Source organism: Chenopodium album, chromosome 7 (assembly GCF_948465745.1).
Source record: "Chenopodium album chromosome 7, dcCheAlbu1.1, whole genome shotgun sequence".
In the NCBI taxonomy this organism is placed as follows: domain Eukaryota; kingdom Viridiplantae; phylum Streptophyta; class Magnoliopsida; order Caryophyllales; family Amaranthaceae; genus Chenopodium; species Chenopodium album.
The window spans coordinates 808,296-832,190 of record NC_137840.1 but is presented as its reverse complement, the minus strand read 5'-3'; the positions used below and the strand labels follow the sequence as shown (position 1 = coordinate 832,190).

At 34.9% G+C, this 23,895-nt stretch overlaps 3 protein-coding genes across 4 annotated transcripts; 1 reads left to right on the top strand and 2 right to left on the bottom strand.

The window, feature by feature from the left end:
• The first annotated feature begins 5,825 nt into the window (after positions 1-5,825).
• On the top strand, positions 5,826-7,695 carry LOC145638759 (cysteine protease XCP2-like). The gene is made up of 4 exons (XM_081689768.1): positions 5,826-6,378; positions 6,462-6,697; positions 7,068-7,208; positions 7,289-7,695. Exons 1-4 carry the CDS (start codon positions 5,886-5,888, stop codon positions 7,502-7,504), a joined length of 1,086 nt encoding a protein of 361 aa, XP_081545894.1. The 5' UTR covers positions 5,826-5,885; the 3' UTR covers positions 7,505-7,695.
• A 232-nt stretch (positions 7,696-7,927) lies between these two features.
• LOC145638757 (putative inorganic phosphate transporter 1-9) lies at positions 7,928-11,496 on the bottom strand. Its single transcript, XM_081689767.1, has 2 exons — positions 9,404-11,496; positions 7,928-8,985 (listed from the first exon to the last, which is right to left on the bottom strand). The coding sequence occupies exons 1-2, from the start codon at positions 10,096-10,098 to the stop codon at positions 8,067-8,069; spliced, it is 1,614 nt and encodes a 537-aa protein (XP_081545893.1). The 5' UTR covers positions 10,099-11,496; the 3' UTR covers positions 7,928-8,066.
• A 573-nt stretch (positions 11,497-12,069) lies between these two features.
• LOC145640751 (increased DNA methylation 3-like) lies at positions 12,070-16,292 on the bottom strand. Of its 2 annotated transcripts, XM_081691982.1 has the most exons (4): positions 16,136-16,292; positions 13,603-13,667; positions 13,116-13,332; positions 12,070-12,689 (listed from the first exon to the last, which is right to left on the bottom strand). In XM_081691982.1, the coding sequence occupies exons 3-4, from the start codon at positions 13,282-13,284 to the stop codon at positions 12,400-12,402; spliced, it is 459 nt and encodes a 152-aa protein (XP_081548108.1). In that variant the 5' UTR covers positions 13,285-13,332; positions 13,603-13,667; positions 16,136-16,292; the 3' UTR covers positions 12,070-12,399. The 2 variants fall into 2 exon arrangements, with proteins under 2 accessions (XP_081548108.1, XP_081548107.1); XM_081691981.1 differs by lacking the exon at positions 13,603-13,667 and having other exon boundaries at positions 16,136-16,290.
• Positions 16,293-23,895: the final 7,603 nt, after the last annotated feature.

Sequence of the window (23,895 nt, the reverse complement as noted above, 5' to 3'; positions counted from 1 at the left end):
ACTGAGCTATGAGTAGGCCTATTTTAAAACTACCCTTATAAATTCACTCCTTTTCATTTCAGAGTTTGAGCCTTTGCGTGAATGTAACCCTATTGTTTGATTATAAAGTTCCTCCGTATATATTTAGGGTCTGTTCTCATGCGTTTAATTTCAGTTAAGTTCAGTTCAGTTCATTTCAGTTCAATTCAGCTTCTAATTTCCTTCTCTTATAAAATATTCATTTCATTTCAGTTCAGTTCATTCTATGATAACAGGCCCTTAGTCCGTCCTTTTTAATTTGTTTTATCCCATTTGTCCCATGTATTTACATATATGATCTTAAGACCTGTTCACTTCAGCTTAATTTCAGTTCATTTCTTCAGTTCAACTCCAATCAGTTTAGTTTAGTTCCAATCAGTTCATTTCAATTCTTCAGTTCAACTCCAATCAGTTTAGTTCAGTTCCAATCAGTTCAGTTCAGTTCAGCTCCAATCATTTTAGTTTAACTTATTTCAATAAATATGAACAGGTCCTTAGGAGACATAATATATTTAATTAAGGAGTATAAGTAACTGGAGACATAATATGATATGGCTACACACTAATGAAACGGATAGGTTTGTAAAGTTTTGATACCTTAGTGGACTAGTGTACATACACATTAGGGCAAATTTTACTTATCAATATAATTAATTGCTACAAATATTTGAACAATAACCAGTCCGGGATTAAGTAAATACTTTTGTTGCAAATTACTAAGTATTAGACAAATTTCGACTTGGAGGAATCATATATTTGGAATTTGAAATCTTTAACTCTTAAACAAGCATATTGTCCGACTCAACTCAAAAATACATTATATTGACATGTAAAAATCAGACTTAATAAAAATCAATCAAAAATACTTCCTATTTAGATTAGATTCGGTAAGAATAAGTATTAATCAGTAAAAATCAAACTTAATAAAAAAATCAATCAAAATTAATTAATTAAATAAATTATACAAAAATAATATAAATGTCATAATCCGTGAATATATATTTATATATATATATATCACCCATGGCATTATATATAAGCCGTGAAAAAGAAAAGTTTTAATTATAAAAGGGTGAAATAGCTGTAAAACAATAAACTAAAAATGGAAAAATGTAACAATTTAGAATTAAATAAAGTAGCTATGAGGCTATGAAAATTCTAAAATTCTCTTGAAAGTAAAAAAAAATGAAACAAAAATGGGATGCCTGGTTGAGTTGTTAGTTTGTTACCCCTCTTATTAAATGATCGACTACGTCTGTCTTCTTGGACCTGCCCCTCCACCGACCAACCTATCTTCTTACTTGATTGGCTGATTATTATTGCTTTGTATAAATTACTCCTATACTACGTATGACTACATTGTGTATCGTATAATGTAATCAATATAAAATATAGAATATGAAATTTAATTCAAACTATAAAAATATTGATTTAAACGTTATAAATTTATAATACATTTCATCGATGCACTATTTTATTAGTTTAATTCATAACAGAATGTAAATTACACATCAACTCCAGATTTGCAAAATTCAATTTAACTTCTTACTAATTACCATCCATAGATTTACCAACCATTAAAGTAAAACCCTTTTTTTTTTTTTGAAAATAACCATTAAAGTAATACTTCGTATATTATGTACTAAAAAAAATTAATTTTGTTAAGTTATATATATATATATATATATATATATATATATATATATATATACTCGTATATAATAACCAGCCAAAGTATAATCATGAACATAAATTTTCTTGTACTTTTAATTAGCTTTACAGTCATTGGAGACCTTTAGCTAATTTGGCGTTTCTACATTCTCAATAATTTTTTTTTTAAGACACATTGATAGAAAAATAAAAAATCTTAAATTAGTCAAAGCTAAATAAAAAAAATCAACATTGATATATAGCAATATAATATTGATAGAATGATACTACAGAGTATCAATAATAAATAGAAGTCAAATCTAAATATGTTAAGTTGAATTTATCAGAAGAAAGCCAAAAAATGTGGAACCTCTTGGATTATTTTAGTCCATTAAAATCTTTGTGATAGATTTTATTGAACTAAATTTCTTATAGTAATTAGACTAATTACTCCTACTCTTGTCATGAATTTTCGAGGAAGGTCCAAAATATACACTTCATATACAAACAATAATATAAATAGTAAGTCACATAAGGCTAGAATAAAACATGTCTAGGATGGGTCATACAATGTTTGTTCATATGTTGACTCTAGATCCATAGTGTTTAATTTCGAGTTGACACAACAAATTAAAGATTTAAGTTTGCTCTTAATTACTTTGGAGATAGTAGGTTTGAATGTATATACATATAGTTAATATATAGTTATATAGCGAAATTAACCATACATATAAGTGAATGACATCTACCTTTAACAAAAAATTCATTTTTAAAAACGTACCATATTCTAATTTTTATAATTTCTTTTTCTTATTGTTATATATTTTAGATCTGTTCACATTTACTTAATTTCAGTTCAGTTCAGTTCAGCTCTTAATTTTTCTTTCTCTTAAAATATTCATTTTAGCTCAGCTCAACTCAGTTCAGTTCAACTCCAATCATTTCAGTTCAACTTCAAGTTTAGTTCAGTTCAGTAAATGTGAACATGTCCTTCGCATAAAGTTTTATTTTTATAATTTCAAGATAGCCATGTACAAAAATTGGAAATTACGGAGTACAAATAATTATTTTAACTAAGTCAATTTTTTTACATGTCAACTTAATAATATCGTTATAATTAATATGGAGTAATATTAAAATAAAGCATACTCCTTTGTGAAAATCAAAATAGATTCCTGCATGCATTGCATATTTGCATGTTGATAAAAAAAAATGATAAAAAGAGCGTTTGATTAGGTGAATCTTTTGAGAGTTGTTAGTGACGTAATAGTAGTTGTAGTAAATAATGAGCAGGAAAATAAATGAATATAATAATTTGGCCAATGAATTAATTTCGAAAAGAGATAAATTACTTGTAGTATCAAAAAGCACACGTGTGGTGGGGATGGAGAAACCTTGTTTATTGAATTGAGGCGTATGACGACAAGACAGGTCATTGTATAATTCATACTCACTTCACTAGTGTAGTGTACTAGTGGACAGTGGCTAGTGGCTAGTGAACTAGTGTATTGTGCATTTGTAGGGGTGTCAATCGGGTTTGGCAGGTTTTTAGTTCGGTTTATCGGTTTTCGGTTTATAACGGATCGGTTTTTAACGGGTTGGAATTATTATCGGTTCAGTTTGGATCGGTTTTAAATAATTTCGGGTCGGTTCGGTTAGGTTTGTTTTTATTACAGTTTCTTTTCGGGTCGGATTCTACCGGGTCGGGTTATAATTGGTTCGGGTCATAATCGGTTCGGGTTAAAGTCGGTCGGTTTAAAAACGGTGTTTGTCAGTTTAAAGCGGGTTTTGGGTCAAAAAATATCGGGTCCTAATCGGGTCGGGTTGTAATCGGTTCAGGTCATAATTGGCTCGAGTTGTACTTAGTCGGTTTGACAATTGGTTTTGCCTGTTTTAAACGGGTTATGTTAACGTATATATCCTAGTATATCCTCAACATTCTATAATTAGTTATTCCAATACATCATACGGAGTATTAATTAGTTGTTTAGTTTTAATTAAGTCCCTTTTCTGTATAAAGATTTTCAGGATCAAATAATAATAACAAATCTAGAGTTAGCTTTTTGATTCAGATTTTTTAAATACACTATAGTGTTTTGCTTTAAGTTACAGGTTGTAAACGATTTGGGTTTATCGGGTTTTTGTCGGGTTTAATCGGTTTCGGTTTACAATGGGTCGGGTTGCTATCTGGTTCGAAAGTACTCGGTTCGGGTTGTTCTCGGTTTCGGGTTGTATTAGTTCGGCTTGATAACGGGTACAGTTCATTAACGGTTCTCAAATATTCGTATCGGTTCAGTTTCAGGTTTTAAAAAATCGGGTCGGGTCGGTTTACGGTTTTAAAATAACAGGTTCATAGCGGTTCAGTTTCTTTTCGGAACAGTTCGAAACGGTTCGGATTCACCAGTTCGGGTTGGTTTTTGACAGCTCTATGCATTTGTGCTAGTGTGTAGTCTGGTTGGTAGTGCCACATTATTTTAAAGGAGTTTTTACCATTTTCATCATACATTTTTTTATGGGGAATGTTTATGTAACGAAAGTTTTCGTTACGGATTACCTCTTTGGGCGTTGTAATATGTGTAGGATAACGTACAAGAAACAGGAAGATAATAGGTGTTTCCGCACTTACTTTGGAGTTGTAGATTATTAGATACGACATGAATAATACTACGTAGTTTAAATTTTGAATGTACATAACTTGTTTAAGATTGACTGGAAGGAGTTTATATAACTTTATATATAAGGTAGCGTAATTTACTTTGTTTATGAAGTTGATTACGCGGTAAGGCGGTATACATTAACATTTAATAGCGTGAAAAGCTGAATGAGGAAAGAAAATTATTCATGAACTAAAAAAGAGTAAGATCTGAAATGATGTTATAGGCACATCCTTTCTGGACCAAGTAAGCCCATCAACCCAGTAAGCACATACAACGGCCCACACTGGTAGAATATGTATATTGTATCATTTTTCTTGGATCATTTTTATTTTAATGAATGATTTCAATCAATTTTACATTAATTACTGTCCCAAAAAAAAAAAAAAAAGGAAAAAGAAAAGAGAGAGAGATTAATGCTTCATGGTAATGGGGCGAGGATGGAGATAAACAACAAACTCATCATAGGAAATGGACGTGGAAAAGGATTTTAGTTTGTACCCACCCCATACTCACATCTAATTTTTAAAATAAAATGATATATTTCTATACTATTTTTTAAAAAAAATGTTAAGGAAAAATAAAGTATTAAATATACTACTTTATAATAGCCTTACAAAATAAACAAAAAATGTGTAATATTAACTATAATTTTTGTTTTTTTATTGTAATGCGGGGATTAGATGAGTGTGAATATCTAAGTGGAGGTTGGGCGCAGAAATGGAGATGAGTTTTGGCCCACCGCGGGGATGGAAATGGGGATGTTAGATGGGAATGAGGCTGGGAAGACCAACATCTACCCGTCCTGTCCCATTGACGGCAACCCTCCTTTAGGTACTAGTGCAAGAAAATCAAAATTCTCATCAATTTTCGTACTACCATTACCCATCAAGGCAACAATAGTATTTGTATGTCCAATCTTCAAACAATTCATGTTCGAATCCTACCAGCCTCTTGTTCTAGTCACTGTGTGAGATCCCTTCTTTCACCTGTTCCCATCGTCGCACACATCTCTGCCTATGATAAGCTCGGGTTCATAGCATACATAAAAGAGGCAGCTCCATCGGGTTATTGAGCCCCAATAGGCCAATATCCCCTAAACCAAAAGGCTAGAAAGATAAAAAGATGTATGATGAATCCCTTCATTAGAAAAATGGTTCTTTTGGCCAAGTACTCATTAGAAGCACCGCGAATTCGCCAGTCTAGCCTTAACATTCTTTGTATACACTACAACTTTGCATACATTAAACACTATATTAGGAGACAATACATGCCAATACAAAGCTAACTTGGACTCAAAGTTTACTGTCAGAACTAAGCTTTAAGACTCGTCTACTGCAAACACAATTCTGATCCAAGTCTCCAACTTTACTTGAAAGTAATATTATCTCACTTGAAATAACCTTTAATATTACTATTAATTTGTGTTTTAATTTTTTCGTGTATTATACAAATTACACCTACTAATTAGCAAGCTATATAAATTCATCCCCGAATCCTCCAACTTCTCATCCTAATTTCTCACAATACATACACTTCCTGCAGCTTATTGAGTCTACAAAAATGGCTTTCGCGGCTTCCTCTAAATTTATCCTCATCTCGCTATCAATCACGTTGTTAGCCTCTAGGTGTGCCATTGCTAGTAATGATCTTCTTCACGACGATCACCATTTCTCTATTGTGGGATATGGATCCCACGATTTGTCGTGCATAGACAGGCTAATCAGGCTGTTTGAGTCATGGATTGAGAGACATGGCAAGATTTACCACAGCATTGAAGAGAAGTTGCATAGGTTTGAGGTGTTCAGGGACAACTTGGAGCACATTGATGAGACTAACAAGAAGGTTAAGAACTACTGGTTGGGCCTAAACGAGTTCGCTGACATGACACATGAAGAGTTCAAGAAGAAGTATTTGGGTCTTAACGCCGACCTCCCCAAGAGTGGCAAGGCCTCTGGATTCAGCTACAAAGATGTCCAATTCGAGGCCTTACCCAAGTCTGTTGACTGGAGAAAGAAGGGTGCTGTTACTCCAGTCAAAAACCAAGGCAATTGTGGTGGGTATTTGCTCCTTTAATTCATCTTATTACAGGTAATTGTTATGTGTTTGGTCACTGAGGAAAATAACTTGCTACTACAGGTAGTTGCTGGGCATTTTCGACAGTGGCTGCAGTAGAAGGAATCAACCAGATTGTGACAGGGAACTTGACTTCACTTTCGGAGCAAGAATTGATCGATTGTGACAACACTTACAACAACGGATGCAATGGAGGTCTTATGGACTATGCTTTCCAATACATCATGGGTAACAATGGACTTCACAAAGAAGACGACTACCCTTACCTTATGGAGGAAGGCACTTGTGATAACAAGAAGGTATGCATAATAGTTGCATCTCAATAACAAGAAAATTTAGGAATAAAAAATTTAAGTTCATTGTAAAAGCTATATCATATAACCTCACAAAATATAAAAATCACACAATTAAACTGACAGTAACACCAAATATGTGCCAATTTTTTTTATGATGATATTTATTAGAAGTTGCAATGGTCAAATTTGTTATTTTCCTTGAAGCTATCTTGAATGTTACTATCAGTTAAACAAAGTCCCTATCATATACAAGTCTGATAACCTTGGAATACTACATGATTGAATAGGACTTTATTGGTGATTGTTTTTGGTCCTCTGCATCAAAATCATCTCCTAAAATGACCATATACATGTTTGAATAATTGGTTATCAGGATGTTAATGAAGTGGTCACCATTGATGGCTACCATGATGTACCAGCCAACGACGATGCAAGTCTTGTCAAAGCACTGGCCCATCAGCCTATCAGTGTAGCTATCGAGGCCTCTGGCAGAGACTTCCAGTTCTACAGCGGGGTAACTAATCAAATCAAACCAAATTTCTAGCAATGACTTGTTAGCATAATCTTATCTGACTCTTTTTTTTTAATATATAGGGTGTTTTTGATGGACACTGTGGAACTGCCTTGGATCACGGAGTTGCAGCTGTCGGGTATGGATCAGCCAAGGGCATGGATTACATTATAGTGAAGAACTCTTGGGGAAGCAAATGGGGAGAGAAGGGATTCATCAGGATGAAGAGGAATACCGGGAAGCCAGAAGGTACTTGTGGTATCAACAAGATGGCTTCTTACCCTACTAAAAGCAAGTGATCAATTCATTAAGTCATTACTCATCAGTTTCTGCTAGTTTTCCTGCAAATTACAGGAAACTATATATTGACTAATCAATCGTCTTGTGTATGTTATGCTACTTGTTTCCTTTAAATTTCATTATTTGACATTGTAATTTCTTTGTAATTCAAGTTTAATTACTTAATAAGAAAAACAAGCATTTATTTATATTGGCGGCCTACTTCCCTTTCATTAACCTTCCATCTTAAAACTAAGCTCATATAAGAGCATATAAGTTCAAATATGGGTCAAGAATTCAAGATTAGACAAGGGATACAAAGATGAAAACAAAGAAGCATATGTATACTTTGCTGTTGTATCATCTTCATTGCATATCCGATCCATCCAGTTCTAATTCGTTCGATGGTTGTATTATATGAAACTATGCATCAAAATGAGATATCATCACCAAATCGCTAAATATATATACTATGAATAACATGAATTGTAATAGTTCTCTTGATTATTCATATTTCCTATCTAAAAAATAAAATAAGCTCCTAATGGAGGAAGCTAAGCACTACTAGACTCGAATCAATAACTAAGCAGGAAGTAGAACTTGGTTAGGAGCGTGTATTTGAGCACCAGACTCATCGCGAGGTCTAACCAATTCGTTGATCTCATTCAAGCTATTTTCTATTTCGTTCTCTTCCAATGACCTATCTTTAGTCTCAGGAGTGAAGAAATAAGTCACTACAGCTCCAACAAGAGAAATCACACCCAAAACGATCAACGAACAACCAATCTTTCCAGTCCCTTTGTTGCCTTTCTCCTTATCTTCATCTTCAGATACCCACAAAAATGCAACTGAGCCAATAATTGCACCCATTTTTCCAGCAGCCCCAGAAAACCCATGGCATGTTGCCCGAAACCTTGCAGGAAAAAGCTCAGCAGGAACAATGAAAGTGGTGGTATTTGGGCCGAAGTTGGAGAAGAAGAATACAAAGCCATAGAGGAACATGAAACCTATTTTACCACCATTCAAAAGAACATTATAAGGCACTCCAATGGCAAATAAGAATATAGCAATAAAAATGAAACCCGTCATTTGGATCATCCTTCTCCCAATTCGATCAATAAAAAAGACAGTAGCCCAGTACCCAGGAATCACCGAGCATACTGTAATGATCGCCTGAAGCCTGGCTACATTGTATGCGTCTTGAAAAGCATTTAACTTGTTTTCGTCCCTTGGAAGGAAGGACTTGTATATACGAGACTGGAAGAGGGTGCTGCTGTAGAAGACTATGTCTAGTAGGAACCATGTGGCAGCACAGGAGAAGAGATGGTGGCCATGAAGGTGAAAAAATTGCTTAGAGAAAAACGAATAAGTTGAGGGAGGTTCCAGAGACGACGAGGGAGGGGGTGTAGCCTCATCGAGTATTTGGTTCATTTGGACATCCAGGACCTTCTCCATGTCCTTTGCTGCTTGTACCACATTGCGCTCCACCAAGGCTGTGTACCTAATTCATAATAGCATACCACATTTATTTTGCCTTAATATTTAAGCTACTACTATCATACAGAGGTACTGGACCACTTAAAAATTTAGGTAAGCAACTTCCTCCATTCGATAGTAAATAGAAGCTCACAATCACTCTATTATTGCCAATCAAACAATTGCACATATATTTTTACTTCCCAAGCAATCATATATCAGCAAAACAGCTACCCAATGAGCCAGTTGTTGGGTTAAGCAAGATCTATGCTAGACTTGGCAATTTAATGGGAAATTTTTGCATATGTTTCAATTAATTAAGAGGAGTTGATCGAGAAACAGAAAGTTTTACAGTTGTGAAACTTGACATGTTAATATTTATCCAACATAAATGAATAATAAGATCAGATTCGAGTAGATATAAGTCGATTAGAGGTGGATACCTGGCGGTTTCAGGCATCATCATACGCCAATAGAAAGTTATGGCAGCAGGGATGGCACCAAGCATAAGTATGATCCGCCATGCCAAATCAACCGCCAAAGCATGCGACTTATGATCTTTCGAGGCGTTAGTGGCCTGGTTAAAGATAGCGCAGACAGTCATTATCACCATGGAGCTAAACAATATCCCAAACCCCTGCATGGAGAACACGGCCGCAATAAACGCTCCACGAGTCTTCTTGTTAGCAAACTCGGACATGATGGTAGCAGAAAGAGGATAATCCCCGCCAATTCCTACTCCAAGGAGGAACCTGAAGAAGACTAAGCTAAGGAGGACGCACGATTTAGATGTACAAATAGAGAAACCACACCCAAAGGAAGATAAAACCATGAGGACAAGAGCCAAGCCGTAGACTTTTCTACGGCCAATCCGGTCCCCAAGGATGCCAAACACAAGCTGGCCGAGGGCAGTGCCAAGGAGAGCAACAGCTACCATGGCGGATTTGACAGCAGTAGGGATGTGAAACTTCGGTGTCTGTTCGGAGTAGTAGACATGGCCAAGGAGGATGGTAATAGGAGGAATGCAAAAGAGATCATAGGCATCGGAGAAAAGGCCCATCCCAGCAATAATAATGGCCTTAAAGTGGTAATATTGTGTCTTTGCTGTGTCTAAAGCTGATAAAACTTTCAGCCCCATGCTTTAATTTTGTTAAAACTATATAATAGTTCAAAATAAATATGATTTGGTGATCAACAAATATTGGAGAAGAGGAAAAAGATAGCAAGGAAAATTAAATTAAGTTGGAAGGTGCTCTCTGCTAAATTGAGTGATGAAGATGACAGATTGACAATGAAGTTTTCTTAATCTACTTATGTTAAATATGTGATTAAAATATAATCAAGATTTTTTAAAGGATTTGAGGGTAGACTTTGACTTTGACTTTGACTTGTTTGGTTGGCTGTTAATCCTCTCTCTCTCCCCCTGCTATGGACAGTAGGAGATGTCCTACTGTAATGGTTGACTATTATTTCAAATGGCCTTGATTTTTCTTTTTAACCATAGTATTATGTAAGTACTCCTTTTTAATTTCTTAAGAGAATTAAAAGGCTTATATTTCTCTAATGTGATCAATTTATCAGATAGCTAGGACCAATTGTGTTGTAAGGACAACCTAGATTTTTCTCAGGAAAGCAAAAGTTGAAATCGACTCTAGTTTGTAGCAAACCCTCAACGATTATGTGAAACTAAGGTGACTTTTCTATTACAAAGGATGACTTCTTTTGTAAAGATAAACTAATACTCTATACTTCACACTTAACTTTTGGTGTAGGGTAAATACTAATGTATTTTTCAACTTTTCCCTGAGCTCGATTTCTAATAAGCTAAATCGAAGCTGGTGGCGCTATGCTACTCCAGTAAGGGTGTAAGGCAGTCTACAGTCGTCTCACACTCTCACATACATGACTGCTAGCTAGGAAAAGTATATGCGGAGTAATTTGTAGAGGAAGTTGCTTTAAGTCCTCACAAAATTGTCAAAAGCAAGCCCTGAACATGGTCCATTCAGCTGTGTACTGTATAACTCTTGAATTCTCTAGTATCAATCGGGCATACCCTACTTCATGGAAAATGAACTTTGAACCTCTAAAAGATTCAAATTGTAATTTGTGCGCAATGAATTCTTTTTAGGTATTGATCATCCTCCAATTTATTTTGGAAAAATTATTGCCTCTCGTATGCACAAACCTAAAATTTATGTTGAAAAAAATTTATGTTGAACGACAGAAACAATTAAAAAAAAAAATCAACCACGATATCGAATAAGAAAATAAATTCTTACATTCTTCAAAACAAAGTCGTGCTATTGGGAGCATCTTATGCAGCACGGGGGTGAAACTGGTATCTCGGTGTATGTTTGTTACTCCGTACAAAATTCACCCCTCCACATACACCGTGCTTGCACACACATTGGTCTAGTATCACCTCCTCGATGATCTCGAGTCCACCATTATATTGTGGACATTCTTTCATTATTTATTTTTTACATAGATTTGGATTTCATGGTTTTCAAACTGAATCCTATATTGGGTACTCCGTATCTCTCAAATCCAATATTATGTTACTTAAAATTGTGAATATCATCTCTCATAATACGTCATGAAATTAACCACTGGTTCAGGTGATTTTGTTAGTATCGCTAATACAATAATACTAATCAAAGGTAGGGTCGATAAGTTATAGGATCTTCCCAAGATACAACATGTGGAAAGGGAAAGATGCAGAAAAGTCTACAACCTCCCATTCGTCAATCCACGATAGCTGAAAGTGGTGTAGTCAGGGGGAACCCACTTCACATGTGGATCAGTTTGTCTGCTTGCTTAGTTGTGTTTTAGCGATTGGTAAGCAGATATAGTTAAGGAGAGGAGAGGCCCGAGCAAGGAAAAGTGGCTTGCATTACCAAAAGGATTTAGTTCATTAAAAGGCTAAGGAAAATGGATGCCCAAACCCTTCCCTTTCCCGATTTCATATGCAAGAAAGGAAAAATAGTAGCCTCTCTTGATTACCCTCCAAATTCCTCATCCAAACATATTGTCAAGAGATGACTCAATCAAATTGGGATCCAATACATCTTATCAAAATATGTAACATATTTCACGTAGCTGACCCAAAAGGGAACAATATGAAATACAATCACATTATATCATTAATACTAATATCAATCCATAAATCATAGCCAAACATCTATAATTAGCTCTAAGCAGAAAATCAACTGCAATAGTTTAACCTAGGCCCACCAGGTCATGAGTTGTGTACAATACAATTAAGAGTCAAATACCCAAGACCAGTCCGTAAGTTTGTCACATCAATTAGCAACACTATCAACTGGTATCCAGCTAATCTATTGACTAGTTGGACTGTGCTAATCCGGTAAACTAACAGAATACATACCTTTACATGCACATTCAGCAGCTACTACACAGAATTGAGAAGCAGTTCAGCTCACGCAGGAATTGCAGGATCAAACTGATTACCACATGGGGGTACACCAGGTGCCTTGTATTTCATCACAACTCCCTCCAGGATACCATCTGACCTGAAAGTGGGTGAGAATAACCTAGGGTCAACTGGACCAGGCAACTTGAAAGAAATGGAGAATGGTCCAGGTGGGCTCAACTGTGACAAGCTCAGGTGGTACACAGTTTTAGGATTCTTTTTAGCTAGTTCTCCCCCTGTTATGTTCCCTTGAAGATGAACCTTCCCATCACGTTCAATCTCACAGCTCAAGTCACCTGCACAACAGTACAGCACAAGCGGGCTTTCAATATCACGACTACTATATGATTTAACCCAATCAGGTTTTTTTTTTTTTTTTTTTCAAAGTTTTGAAATGACTAATGCACAACAGTTACCAATGCAAAAAGATAAATTTGTTAGCTATATGTCAGCAGGTTCGTCATTCCTCAACTTAATGGGTTTCAATCAGATCACCAACCAAGTGACAAGTCAAATTCAGATTCTGATCTTAAATTTATATGGGTCAGGTACTCAGGTTCAGAAATTTTTGTCTGCAAATTTCAGATTATATATAGAGATCTTGGGTACTTGACCAAGATGCCAGCCATTTTAATCTAACTGCCAGCTCAACACTTCCTTCACCTTCTCCAAAAAGGAAGCCAAAAGTTATAAGAGTGAACAAAGGTAAAGGAGAGACTTACAATTGTCCTTTCTAACACCAGGAAGTGCAACTCGAAACAAGTAAGCTGATTCACTTATTCCAATGTCAACATGACCAATAGGAGGTCCAGCTGTTCCATATCGAGCTGTTCCAGTTAGAACAACTTGGGTTGTGTCTGCTGTGAATTGCAGTGTAGGATTCTCTCCCATATCAACTCCGCCAACTTTGGTAGCTACGAATTTATACTAAATTTGCACCTGCGAAGTGTAACCAAGCAATATCAAACCATCAATCCCAAATTGAATTTTATCAATGATAACTAGTCAGTTAAGTACACTTGAAACAAAGTTGGAGACTGAAAGAAGACAAATTTAAACCAGAATTCACATGAAGGATCACATGTCAAGAAGCAAGGATCTTAAATTAAACAGGGTTAACAAATAGTTAAATCATTACTTCAAAATTATAAAGCATGGTGTACTTAGTTGTATACACAAAGCAAAGCATGATATAAAGCAAATAAGCACCTGTGAACTGTTCCAATTGTCCCCCTTTGTCTTTTTAATAAGCAGTTGTCAAGGCACTCAATGTTCTGGGCCAAAAGATGAATGTTAAAAATGCATAATCATCCATAGACAAATATTAATTACACGCATATTGAGGAGAATAATTGTTCTTCCAAGAGGTAGCAAGTGAGAAACATATGTCCTAGATCGATTGTTGGTAAAGATCATGGCAAATGTTAGTTTACAAACTAGAAATTCAGGAGATAAGAGTTTATAGCATGAAAAGTCTGTAGAGAGAACATCTTGACTCCACATGTATGTCAATCTCAATCATTTCTCCATAACCTAGCATCCTGAGAAATGTTTATCATTGACGACTATTTAGCCATTACTTCACCAACACTAAACCAACTTTGGTGCATAAACCTCACAGCTATTAGGTCTAGAGCTAAAGTTCTTCAAACCAACAAAAACTAAACTCTCTCAAAGGAAGCGACCTCATTAAACCAAGGGTAGCTTTACTATTATGGGAGCCCTATGCGATAAATATGAAATTGGGCACTAGTTCATAATTGAAGCAATACTAAATAACTAGTTTTTTTAAAAAAAGATAAAAATACATCTCAAATATACCAAAGAATTAAATAATGTGAGAATTAAATAGGGAAGTAAAATATGATGCACATATAGAAACATAAATGAGGAAAAGGATGGCAATGGCATTTGGAGACAAGAAGCATAACCGCAAAGTAACCATAGTAGTTGGATCCTTTCAAAGCACCTCCTACGGATTCGAACTCACACCCTTAATAATCAATTTAACTGGCATTTGCATGCATATCATTACGTCAACTCTGAGTACTTATTTTCTAGCTGCCCTGCGTTTATTCCCCTCAAGTTCTTGAAATGAACCTATTCAATAGCTAAATTTTTTCTTAAACAAGTAAGTTTTAGGAGCAATTTATGTGAACACAGGTATTGTGAATACTATGGTCAAATGAGATAAATTGAAAGGAATCACCCATATGATGGGCACAGTAAAATCCCACAACAATATGTCAATAATCAGCCAAGTATGAACATAGGCATTGTGATCTAATGAGTGACAAAAAGTTTGGAATTTACCATGATCACATGACTATATCTAATGCTAACACATATTGAACAAAATACGCTTGAAAACAAAAAGGCTATAGCTATACATCATGAAAACAAAAAATGCTAATGAAACAAGCTTCTGCAAGGCTTTTCTCCAAAAGACTCACATATAAAAGCTGAATCAAAATCCCTGACCTCAATTAATCTTTCAACACTTCAAGAAGACCTAAGAAAATACATTAGGTGTGTGCCTGTGTATATAATCCTCATTGCACTACCATTTAATAATGAGAAGCTAAGTTTTAAAAACCCTAATTACACATAATTTAATAAACGTTGGGCAATATAACCCACATTTTCTCTAAACTAATTGTTGGCCAACGCTTAAGTCTCTCAACTTATAGAAACGTAATTATTGAAGTTAATAGAGAGGAGTATCAAGTATGTATTTGAATTAGATTAGGATTCCATTTTTTAGGGGTGCTTTTGATGAAAAGCAGCCTGATTGTATTATTATTTACAAGAATAAGCACATATTACAGATTTGTAAAGTAGCAACATGCCATCTTATAAGATGGAAATATTGTTCAGAATTAGAACATGATCTTGCCTATACTTTAGACAATTCAAATTACAACAACAACAAAGCCTTGATGTCCAAAGTATTTGAGGTAGGCTGACATGAGCCGTCATTCGAAACTGTCGGTCCAAAATGCAAGACATGAGAAAAATTTAACGCGTATTAATACAAGCTTCAAAAGCCAGTATCGTTCCTTTTTTGGTCTTAGAGAGCCACAATGGCAGAGATTAGAATTGATCCCAAGATCCCTTGGAACCGGGAGGAAGCTCTAACCACTTGAGGTACCCCTCACTTTAGGGCTCACAACACAAATCCTACCTTGCTAACGAAATTTTTCAGTAACATTAAACCCTTTGACATCAATTTTACAAATAACAAATTCAACAAATTGATCAAAGATCAAAATCCTCACCAAAAACACATATCATCACCGAAACCTGTAAAATAGAACCTTCCTTCCATATTTTCAACAATGAGCAAAACAAAATAAAAGGTTCATTTTTTTTATTTTTACCGTTCCATTCCAACATTAAAGGGTTCTGCAACGAATTAGAAACCAAATTTGACTCAATTATCAAATTAATCTCCAAAATTACATTGAATTTTGCTATCTTATGAATATCAAAAGCAAAATTCCAGTAACAAAATTGCTCGTTGTAACTTTTCACAACTTCGGTAATTATAACAAATTTTCAATAATAGGCCATAGAAGAACCCTAATTTGACTATACTAAAAATTAAATCAAAGATAAACCCTACATTTCACAATCTAACAACCTTCAAAAGCCATTGTAGCTAGGGAATGGGTTTGTGTACTAAATTGAGAAATTGATTTTTGGAATTAACGAAAACGAAAAGAAAAGAAGGGATATTTACCTGAGAAGGTGGTTCAATGGAGGAGAGAAAGCTCAGAAGGCGCTTCAATGGAGAATTCAGAGGACGCTGCAATTCAATGGAGGAGAGAGAAAGGAGTGCAGCGTAAAAGTGAAATGGCTCAAAGGAGAAAGAAAACAGTGGGTCAAAATCAGTAATTAACACTTTTTTTACTCCGTACTGTATATGGAATTGATTTTACACACAAGTACACAACACACCAATTGGTTGTGGGCTTGTGGCCTTGTTGGTGCGATGGTGATTGAGTTGCTTTTTTCGGATTCGATCTCGCTTAATAATACGGAGTACTACGTAATTAAAAGAGGATTGAAATTTAACCAAAATCACTTAGAATTGAGACTCAACTAAAGGCCAAAGGAGAACCGAGTGGGATGATTAAATAATAATAAAAAAAAAAAAAAAAAAATAGAATTTGGGTTGTTTTATTCCACATATGAAATACTCCGATTTGATAAAAAAAAAAAATTGATATCTAATTTGATACATCTAAAGTCATAAAGAAAAATATAAAAAATATATATATATAAAAACCGTTCAAAAAAAAAAGAAAAATATAAAAAAAAATCACTATTGTGCCTTTGTTTTCATAATTATAAACAAAATACAAGTCCGATCCAAAACTGATTTCTTAAGGTTATTGAATCATTCCAAACCATATATTGAATTTTTTTTTATTTCTTGACTCAGACTTCAGCTTAATTTCAGTTCAGTCAATCAGTTCAGTTCAGTTCAGCTTCTAATTTCCTTCTCTCATAAAATATTCAGTTCAATTAAGCTCATTTCAGTACATGTGAACATGCTCTCAGTTTTGAATGGGTTTTCTTTGGTTTAATCTAGTTCAGTTTAGTTGGATCGGTCTTTGAGCACCCTTACTTGAAGAGTTATAGTGGAACACTTTCTAACTCTTACACCATCACATCTCACCTACACATTACATCTCTAACTCTTACCTTTTTCTTGGATAACTCACATCAATTCAAACGCCCCCTCAACTATTGACGGATCTTGGGACTAAAATTTGGGGGGAAGGGGGAAAGATAGGGTTAAGTTTGACCTTTTTGTTCAAAACACGTCAATGGGGATTGCTCCCTTCCTCGATTAAGAGACGTTTATGCCATCGGACTCATCACCTCAAGTTTATATGTAAGAGATCGAGAGAGTTTTAAATATGAAGTTGTAAGACTGCAAACAATATACATGTACATCTTTTTGTCCCTAATTGAATTGTCATACAATTAAGAAAATTCAACCTTGAGCTTCATGATTACAATTTGTATCACAAAACAAATACACAAATATAAAAAAAATTATAAGTTGTAACATATTGATTTTGAACTACCTAACCATAATTTATATTTTTGCTATAAAGTAATAAGTAAAAACACATGGTTTTAAACTTTAGGGTAATTTTGCAAAGAACTACCAATTAAATGACGGGTTTTGGAAACAACTACCATTTAAAAAAAAATTGAAACAACTGTTTCGTGTGATTTTGGAATCCCTCGGGTCACTGACAGGCTAAAGTCGTAATCACCTAATAAAAAATAATACCTAAATCCACTAAATATGTAGATAGGGAAGAAGGGTCGAACCACAGGGAAACAAGTCAATTTATTCCTAATTAATCAATATAATCTAGATTATCAAGTAACCAATTTGTTATTATAAAGGAGAACTAAACTACTAGGAGTAAAAGTGGGAAGGAATAAAAGTAGGAGGAAAATCAATGAATAAAAGACCTAGAGCATAGGTTCACCAATAAACAATATTCCAGGGTAAAACATAACAATCAATCATCAATGCATCGATTAATCAGATCATAAAGGGCTTTCGCTACGTATTACAATCACATAATTAATCTACCGGCATTAAATCTCATCTCTCGAATCTCGACTTAACCATTTATAAATTAACCTGCCTATTGAAACTAAGCCTAAATATCAATTCTCATCTCTCGAATCTTGAATCAATATTGCTAAACTTATACATAAAAGACCAGCGCTAATCTAGTTGCAGAGCATTAAATCAATCAATAGGAAATTAATCTAGCATTGACAATGTAACACCCTCAAACCTCCCTCGCTCTACGTAAATACTATATTTATACGTATACAAATACCGTAGAGATAGACTTGGGCGTGTTACCGCCACGTGAAAACGTAAGGCTTAGCTAATTACTCAAATTGCAGCGGAAAAATAACTAACTTTTATTAATAATAATAAGAATAACCATAATAATTGTTTTAAAATAATCCAATAAAAACTTATCCACACATAAATATAGTATGCGCACGAACAACTCCACACCTGAAATCAAGATTGCTTACCAAAAATGGTAAACAAGGCGAACCAAAACAAAAAGGAAAACAAATTAGCACAAACGCTAAGTACGTATAAGTGCAAGGCATGTAAATACTTTTATTAGGCAAACATGCTTTCGAAATAACCATTTAAATTTAACTTGTCAAAAGTCACATTCGAAATTAGACTTTCTAAAATTAAACCTTCCAAGGGTAGTAACGTTCATCAATAAAAGCTTTCCAAACCAATAGATTTTCAATTTATAAACTTCTCAATTTTCAAGGTATATTTCCGAACCAATTTTCCTCACCTAAGTGTGCACACCCCCCAAGCAAGTTATACTATACTCGAGGAAAGACCAGAACATACAAAGCTCATGGTCTTACTTAACCAGTCCCAGTAAAGGGACAATTAAAATACCAAATACTCAGGCTCATAATGAGTTGCAAATTAATTAAATCAAGTGATTTATAAATTAAACCAACTTTTATTAAATCAATCAACACTTTTAGGATCAAACCTTTAAATCATAAAATCATGTATTTTAACTCGTCATGAAAATCATTAACTTAAATATTCGTACGTAACGTTTATTCAAACAATCATTAAAACAAACAGTTACCAAACACGCATTGTATCAAGGACCTAGCCACCTATACGTACCTTGATCACGAGAACAATTAAGGTATGATCACTAAACTTGACCACAATCGAGGGACTCCTCCTACACAATTAAAATAACCTTAATTAATATAAGCTTAACAAAAATAAACACAAAACTTTATATAATACTCTATTAGTGCATGAACTATCAAACTACGGAGTGTTAACTTATAAACCAATCCTTTATAATGATGATTCTTAGTACGTATAATTTGTACATTAAAGCTATACTTTACATAATATCAATAAAAGTATAATAGTATTAACTTTAGAGTAGTAGTAAAAAAAATAATAATAATAGTAGTATTATGGATATAAAAAGAGTCAGGTTACAATAATAAGCAGAAGGGCGTGTGACACCTTAATTAGCTTGCGGCAACGATATTAATATGGGTCGGCACAAGTTGACGAGAGAAGGGTAGTGTATGGCCGATAGAAATGGTGGTGCGGTTGCGGTGTTTAATTGAGCACAAGAAAGGAATAGAGGAGGGCTTGAGATTGAGAGTAGAGTAAAGTATTTTTGGTGTGAAGAATTTGTGAAGGGTTGAGGGTCTATTTATAGTGTTGAGAGTGTAGAAAGGATAGAACTTAAGGTGTGATATGATTACTAGAAAATGTGATAAGTTTTAAGGGTTGTTAAGGTACTTGAATCAAATTGAGTCTAGATTAATAGTTGGGTCAAAAGATAAGAAAATTTAAATGGATATACAGTACATATGGTTGGGAGAAGGAAGATAGATAGGAACAAAATGAGATAGTGACAGGGTAAAGTCGTATCCCCTAATCAAAAGTAAATACCTAAATCCTCTAACTACAGTAGATAGGGAAGTAGGGTCGATCTCCACAGGGAAACAAGTCTTTTTACTCCTAATTAATTATTATAATCTAAATTATAAAGTAACCAATATATTGTAATTAAAGGAAACTAAACTACGAAGATTAAGAGTAGGGAGAAAACAATGAATAAAAGGATCTAGGGCATAGGTTCACCAATAAATAATACTCCAGGGTAAAACATAGTAATCAATCATTGATATTGCATAAATAACACGATTAACAGGCTCTCGCAATTTATTAATCAACATAGATCTAAAAGGCTCTCGCAATTTACTAGATCTAAGTTCTTATTGAAAATAGCCTTTAATATCAAATTAACATCTGCTCGATTCATCAATTTAATATTGCTATACTTTTACAAGCCGCAATTGTAAAACGTTAAAATAATTCAATAAGAAATTATCATGCAATACCAATAATCAATAATAGTCAATCATCAATGCATCAATCAACCAGATTGTAAAGGGCTTTCGCTACGTATTACAATCACATAATTAATTTACCGGTATTAAATCTCATCTCTCGAATCTCGACTTAACCATTTATAAATTAATCTGCTTATTGAAACTAGACCTAAACATCAATTCTCATCTGTCGAATCTCGAATCAATATTGTTAAACTCATGCATAAAAGATCTGCGCAAATCTAGTCACAGAGCATTAAATCAATCAATAGGAAATTAATCTAGCATTGATAATTAACAACAATAAATTACCCCTTCATATTATTTATGGATCCCCATGAACCCTAGAAATAGACTACTCACACATAGTAGAAATTAAACTAATCAAAGCAATAAAATAAGTCATGATAAAGGGAAATAAGATTAAGAGAAAAGAAATCGTTACCAAACTAATCTGTATTAATGGAAATAATCAAGAACAAGAGTTGAGAGAAGAGTTAAGAGAGAGAAAAGATCCTAAGTAGAGAGAGAAAGTCTAAGAAAGAAGATGATCTAATAATTCCGTACAAAAACGTATTTAAACGTTTTCTAAAACGAGAATTAAAACTAAACTTAATCAGGTCTTCCAGAAACGCGCGCCCGATCGGGCGAAGGGCCGCCCGATCGGGCACGCCTTTTTCTTCGCGTTCTTCCCAAGCAACCTCGCCCGATCGTGCTAGAAGCTCGCACGATTGGGCGCGCCTCAGCACGCTCAGCCTAATAGTCCTGCCGCGCCCGATCGTGCTAGAGGTAGCCCGATCGGGCGGTTGCTTCTCCTTGAGGCTTGGACTTCGATTGGGCTAGATTTCTCGGCCCAATCCGGATTTCCTCTCGGGTCTCGAATACTTGGTCCAAATGCCTCGGGATCCCAATTACCGAGCCTTTAATCACCGGCTCTCACCGATCCTGGGCTCCAAAAGTGGTCACGTCCTTCTAGCTTCCGTAGTTGATCCATAAAGCCCGGGAAAATGCTCCAAGAGTGCAATTTCCTACAAAATACAACTAAAACTACGAAAACACTAGAACACACAAATTAGTAATAAAAGTGGCCCGAAAGAGCCAAAAACACTACTAATAACGACCAAGGGACGGGGGTAAAACACTATATAAAATGGGCATATCAGATAGTGAAGAAGAGAATTAGAGGTTAAGTTAAATAATCATTAACAAACTAAGGTGATAAAATCACTCTTAAAAACATGATCAGCTCACGTTCACAAAAATTTCTATTTTTTTTATTTTTTTATTTTTAAATAAAAACCAAAATCATAATAATAAAATAATTAAATATTTTAGATAATATAAAAATTAGTTAAATACATAATGTATATTAGATATTTCTCTTGAAATAGTTAGTATAATAAAATATGGACCGACCTTTAAAAGATAATTAAACCTATATTATTAATTTAGAAATCCGAAAATAATTAGTTATTCAACTGATTAAGTACTTATATTTGGCGCCAAAATTTAAAATTCATTCTGGCTCCAAATTAAATAATTTAGAAACTTTCCAAAATATTTTCTAAAATTCGGGGTATTACAGACAATCAACAACAATGAATTACCCCTTCGTATTATTTATGGATCCCCATAAACCCTAAAAAGAAAACTACTCAAACATAATTAAATCTAAACTAAACAAAGCAATTAAACAAGTCATGATGAAAGAAATAAAATAAATAACTAAGATTAAAGGAGAAGAAATCGTTACTAAAGTAATCGGAATATAATTAAAGAGTTGAATTAAGAACAAGTTAAGAATAAAGTTGTAGAGAGAGAAAATAATCTAAAAATTAAGTAGAGAGAGAAAGTCTAAGGGAAAGAATAATAGAAGTAAAAGAGAAAGAGAGCTAAACTTGCTTAACAAAAACGTATTTATATTAAGCAAGAAAATCCTAAACTAAAACAAACTAAACGACGCTTAAAACTTCATCAGGGACACACACCCGGTTGTGCGCCACACCGCCCGATCGACCCGCCTTTTCTTCATCATGGACGTCTCTCGTGCCCGACCGGGCGCGAGATGGGGCGAAGGATGTTGCGACTATGTTCTGCCCCGCCCGGCCGGGCGCGCCTTCGGGCAGAGCCTAATTTGGCTGGGCCACAATCTTCTTGCAACTTGGACTTCTCGATTGGGCCTCGATTCTTCGCCTAATCCGGATTCCCTCTTCGGGTCTTGAATACTCGGTCCAAATGCCTCTGTATCACATGTACCAAGCATTTAATAACCGGTTCGATGGCTCTAACCGGCCTTGGGCTATGAAAGACGGTCGTGCTCCTCCAATGCTCGTAGTTGCTCCATAAAATCTCGGAAAAATGCTCCAAAAGTGCAATTCCCTACAAAAGTCAACCAAAACTACCTAGAAAACACCAATTAGTAATAAAAGTGGCTCTAAAGAGCCAAAAACACTATCAATTATGACCAAGGGACGAGGATAAAATACTATATAAAATAGATACATCAGTCACGTACTGCTGGCAACGAGACTTGACACCTGCAAAACAACGAATATTCCGTTACCTGAATATTCGCCTCCGACGGTTAAGTTAGTAACCGGAAACGGAAAAGCTAGAGAGAGAAAGTAGAGAGAAGTTGGAGCTGTTTTAATGCTCTAATAAATTTTATGTCACAATCCACCCCTCCCATCATAAATGATTGGGGTATTTATAGGGGTGAGAATTTGTGCCCCTTTAGGGTTTGTGCCCTAAATTTCCGTGTCCTGATTGGCTGCGCAATCAAGTATTGATACGTGTTGCCTGGGGGCGCCTTTTTGCGGTTTTCTACAGGATTTCTCGGGATTTGGGCTCTGATGTAAGAAAGACCCTTTTTTCTCTTATTTCAGGTGCTCTTTGTGAGCTCATTACACGCGTCATCTTCCCATTGGGACACGTATCACCCTTTAATTGGGCCACGCACGTGTCACTATGGGATTGAACCACGTGTAAGGGGTATGTTTACCCTAAACAATAACTACCACAAAAATAAAAAAAGTTTGAGTAGCACTACCTTGACAATTATTCCGGCGAGATCTTCGACAGTGGGCCCCACGAATTACACTTTCCCTCCAAAAAATTTTCCTCTCTCCTCTATATTTAACTAATAAACTTCATTTGCCCCTTTTGCCTTTGTTTAAAAAAAATTCAAAACCCTAATATCTTGATTGCTTTCAATTCCAAGCAAGAGATGAAGATAAATGTTAGGCGAACTCAAGTTAAGGTAATGTATGTCTCATTACCCATTTTAATTGACATAATTTCTCAATTAAATCTTCAAATTAGGGTTCTTGGGGAAAAAAAATTAAAATTGAGGGTTTTAGGGGCAATTAATCTTTATTATCCAATCTATAGTACATGCGTCAATTCAGGTGGGATTTTAGGAGGGAAAGTGTAATTCGTGGGGCCCAGTGCCGGAGGTTCTCGCCGGAATAGTTGTCAAGGTAGTGCTACTCAAACTTTTTTGTTTTTGCGGTAGTTGTTTAAAAAAAAAAAATTAAT

Coding starts and splice junctions, on each gene's coding strand:
- LOC145640751 (XM_081691982.1), bottom strand. CDS start 13,284: ATGGGAGAGAATCCTACACTGCAATTCACAGCAGACACAACCCAAGTT. Junction 12,690..13,115: donor TGGTGTTAGAAAGGACAATT/GTAAGTCTCTCC, acceptor ACTGTTGTGCAG/GTGACTTGAGCTGTGAGATT.
- LOC145638757 (XM_081689767.1), bottom strand. CDS start 10,098: ATGGGGCTGAAAGTTTTATCAGCTTTAGACACAGCAAAGACACAATAT. Junction 8,986..9,403: donor ATGATGCCTGAAACCGCCAG/GTATCCACCTCT, acceptor ATTATGAATTAG/GTACACAGCCTTGGTGGAGC.
- LOC145638759 (XM_081689768.1), top strand. CDS start 5,886: ATGGCTTTCGCGGCTTCCTCTAAATTTATCCTCATCTCGCTATCAATC. Junction 6,698..7,067: donor GCACTTGTGATAACAAGAAG/GTATGCATAATA, acceptor ATTGGTTATCAG/GATGTTAATGAAGTGGTCAC. Junction 7,209..7,288: donor ACTTCCAGTTCTACAGCGGG/GTAACTAATCAA, acceptor TTTAATATATAG/GGTGTTTTTGATGGACACTG.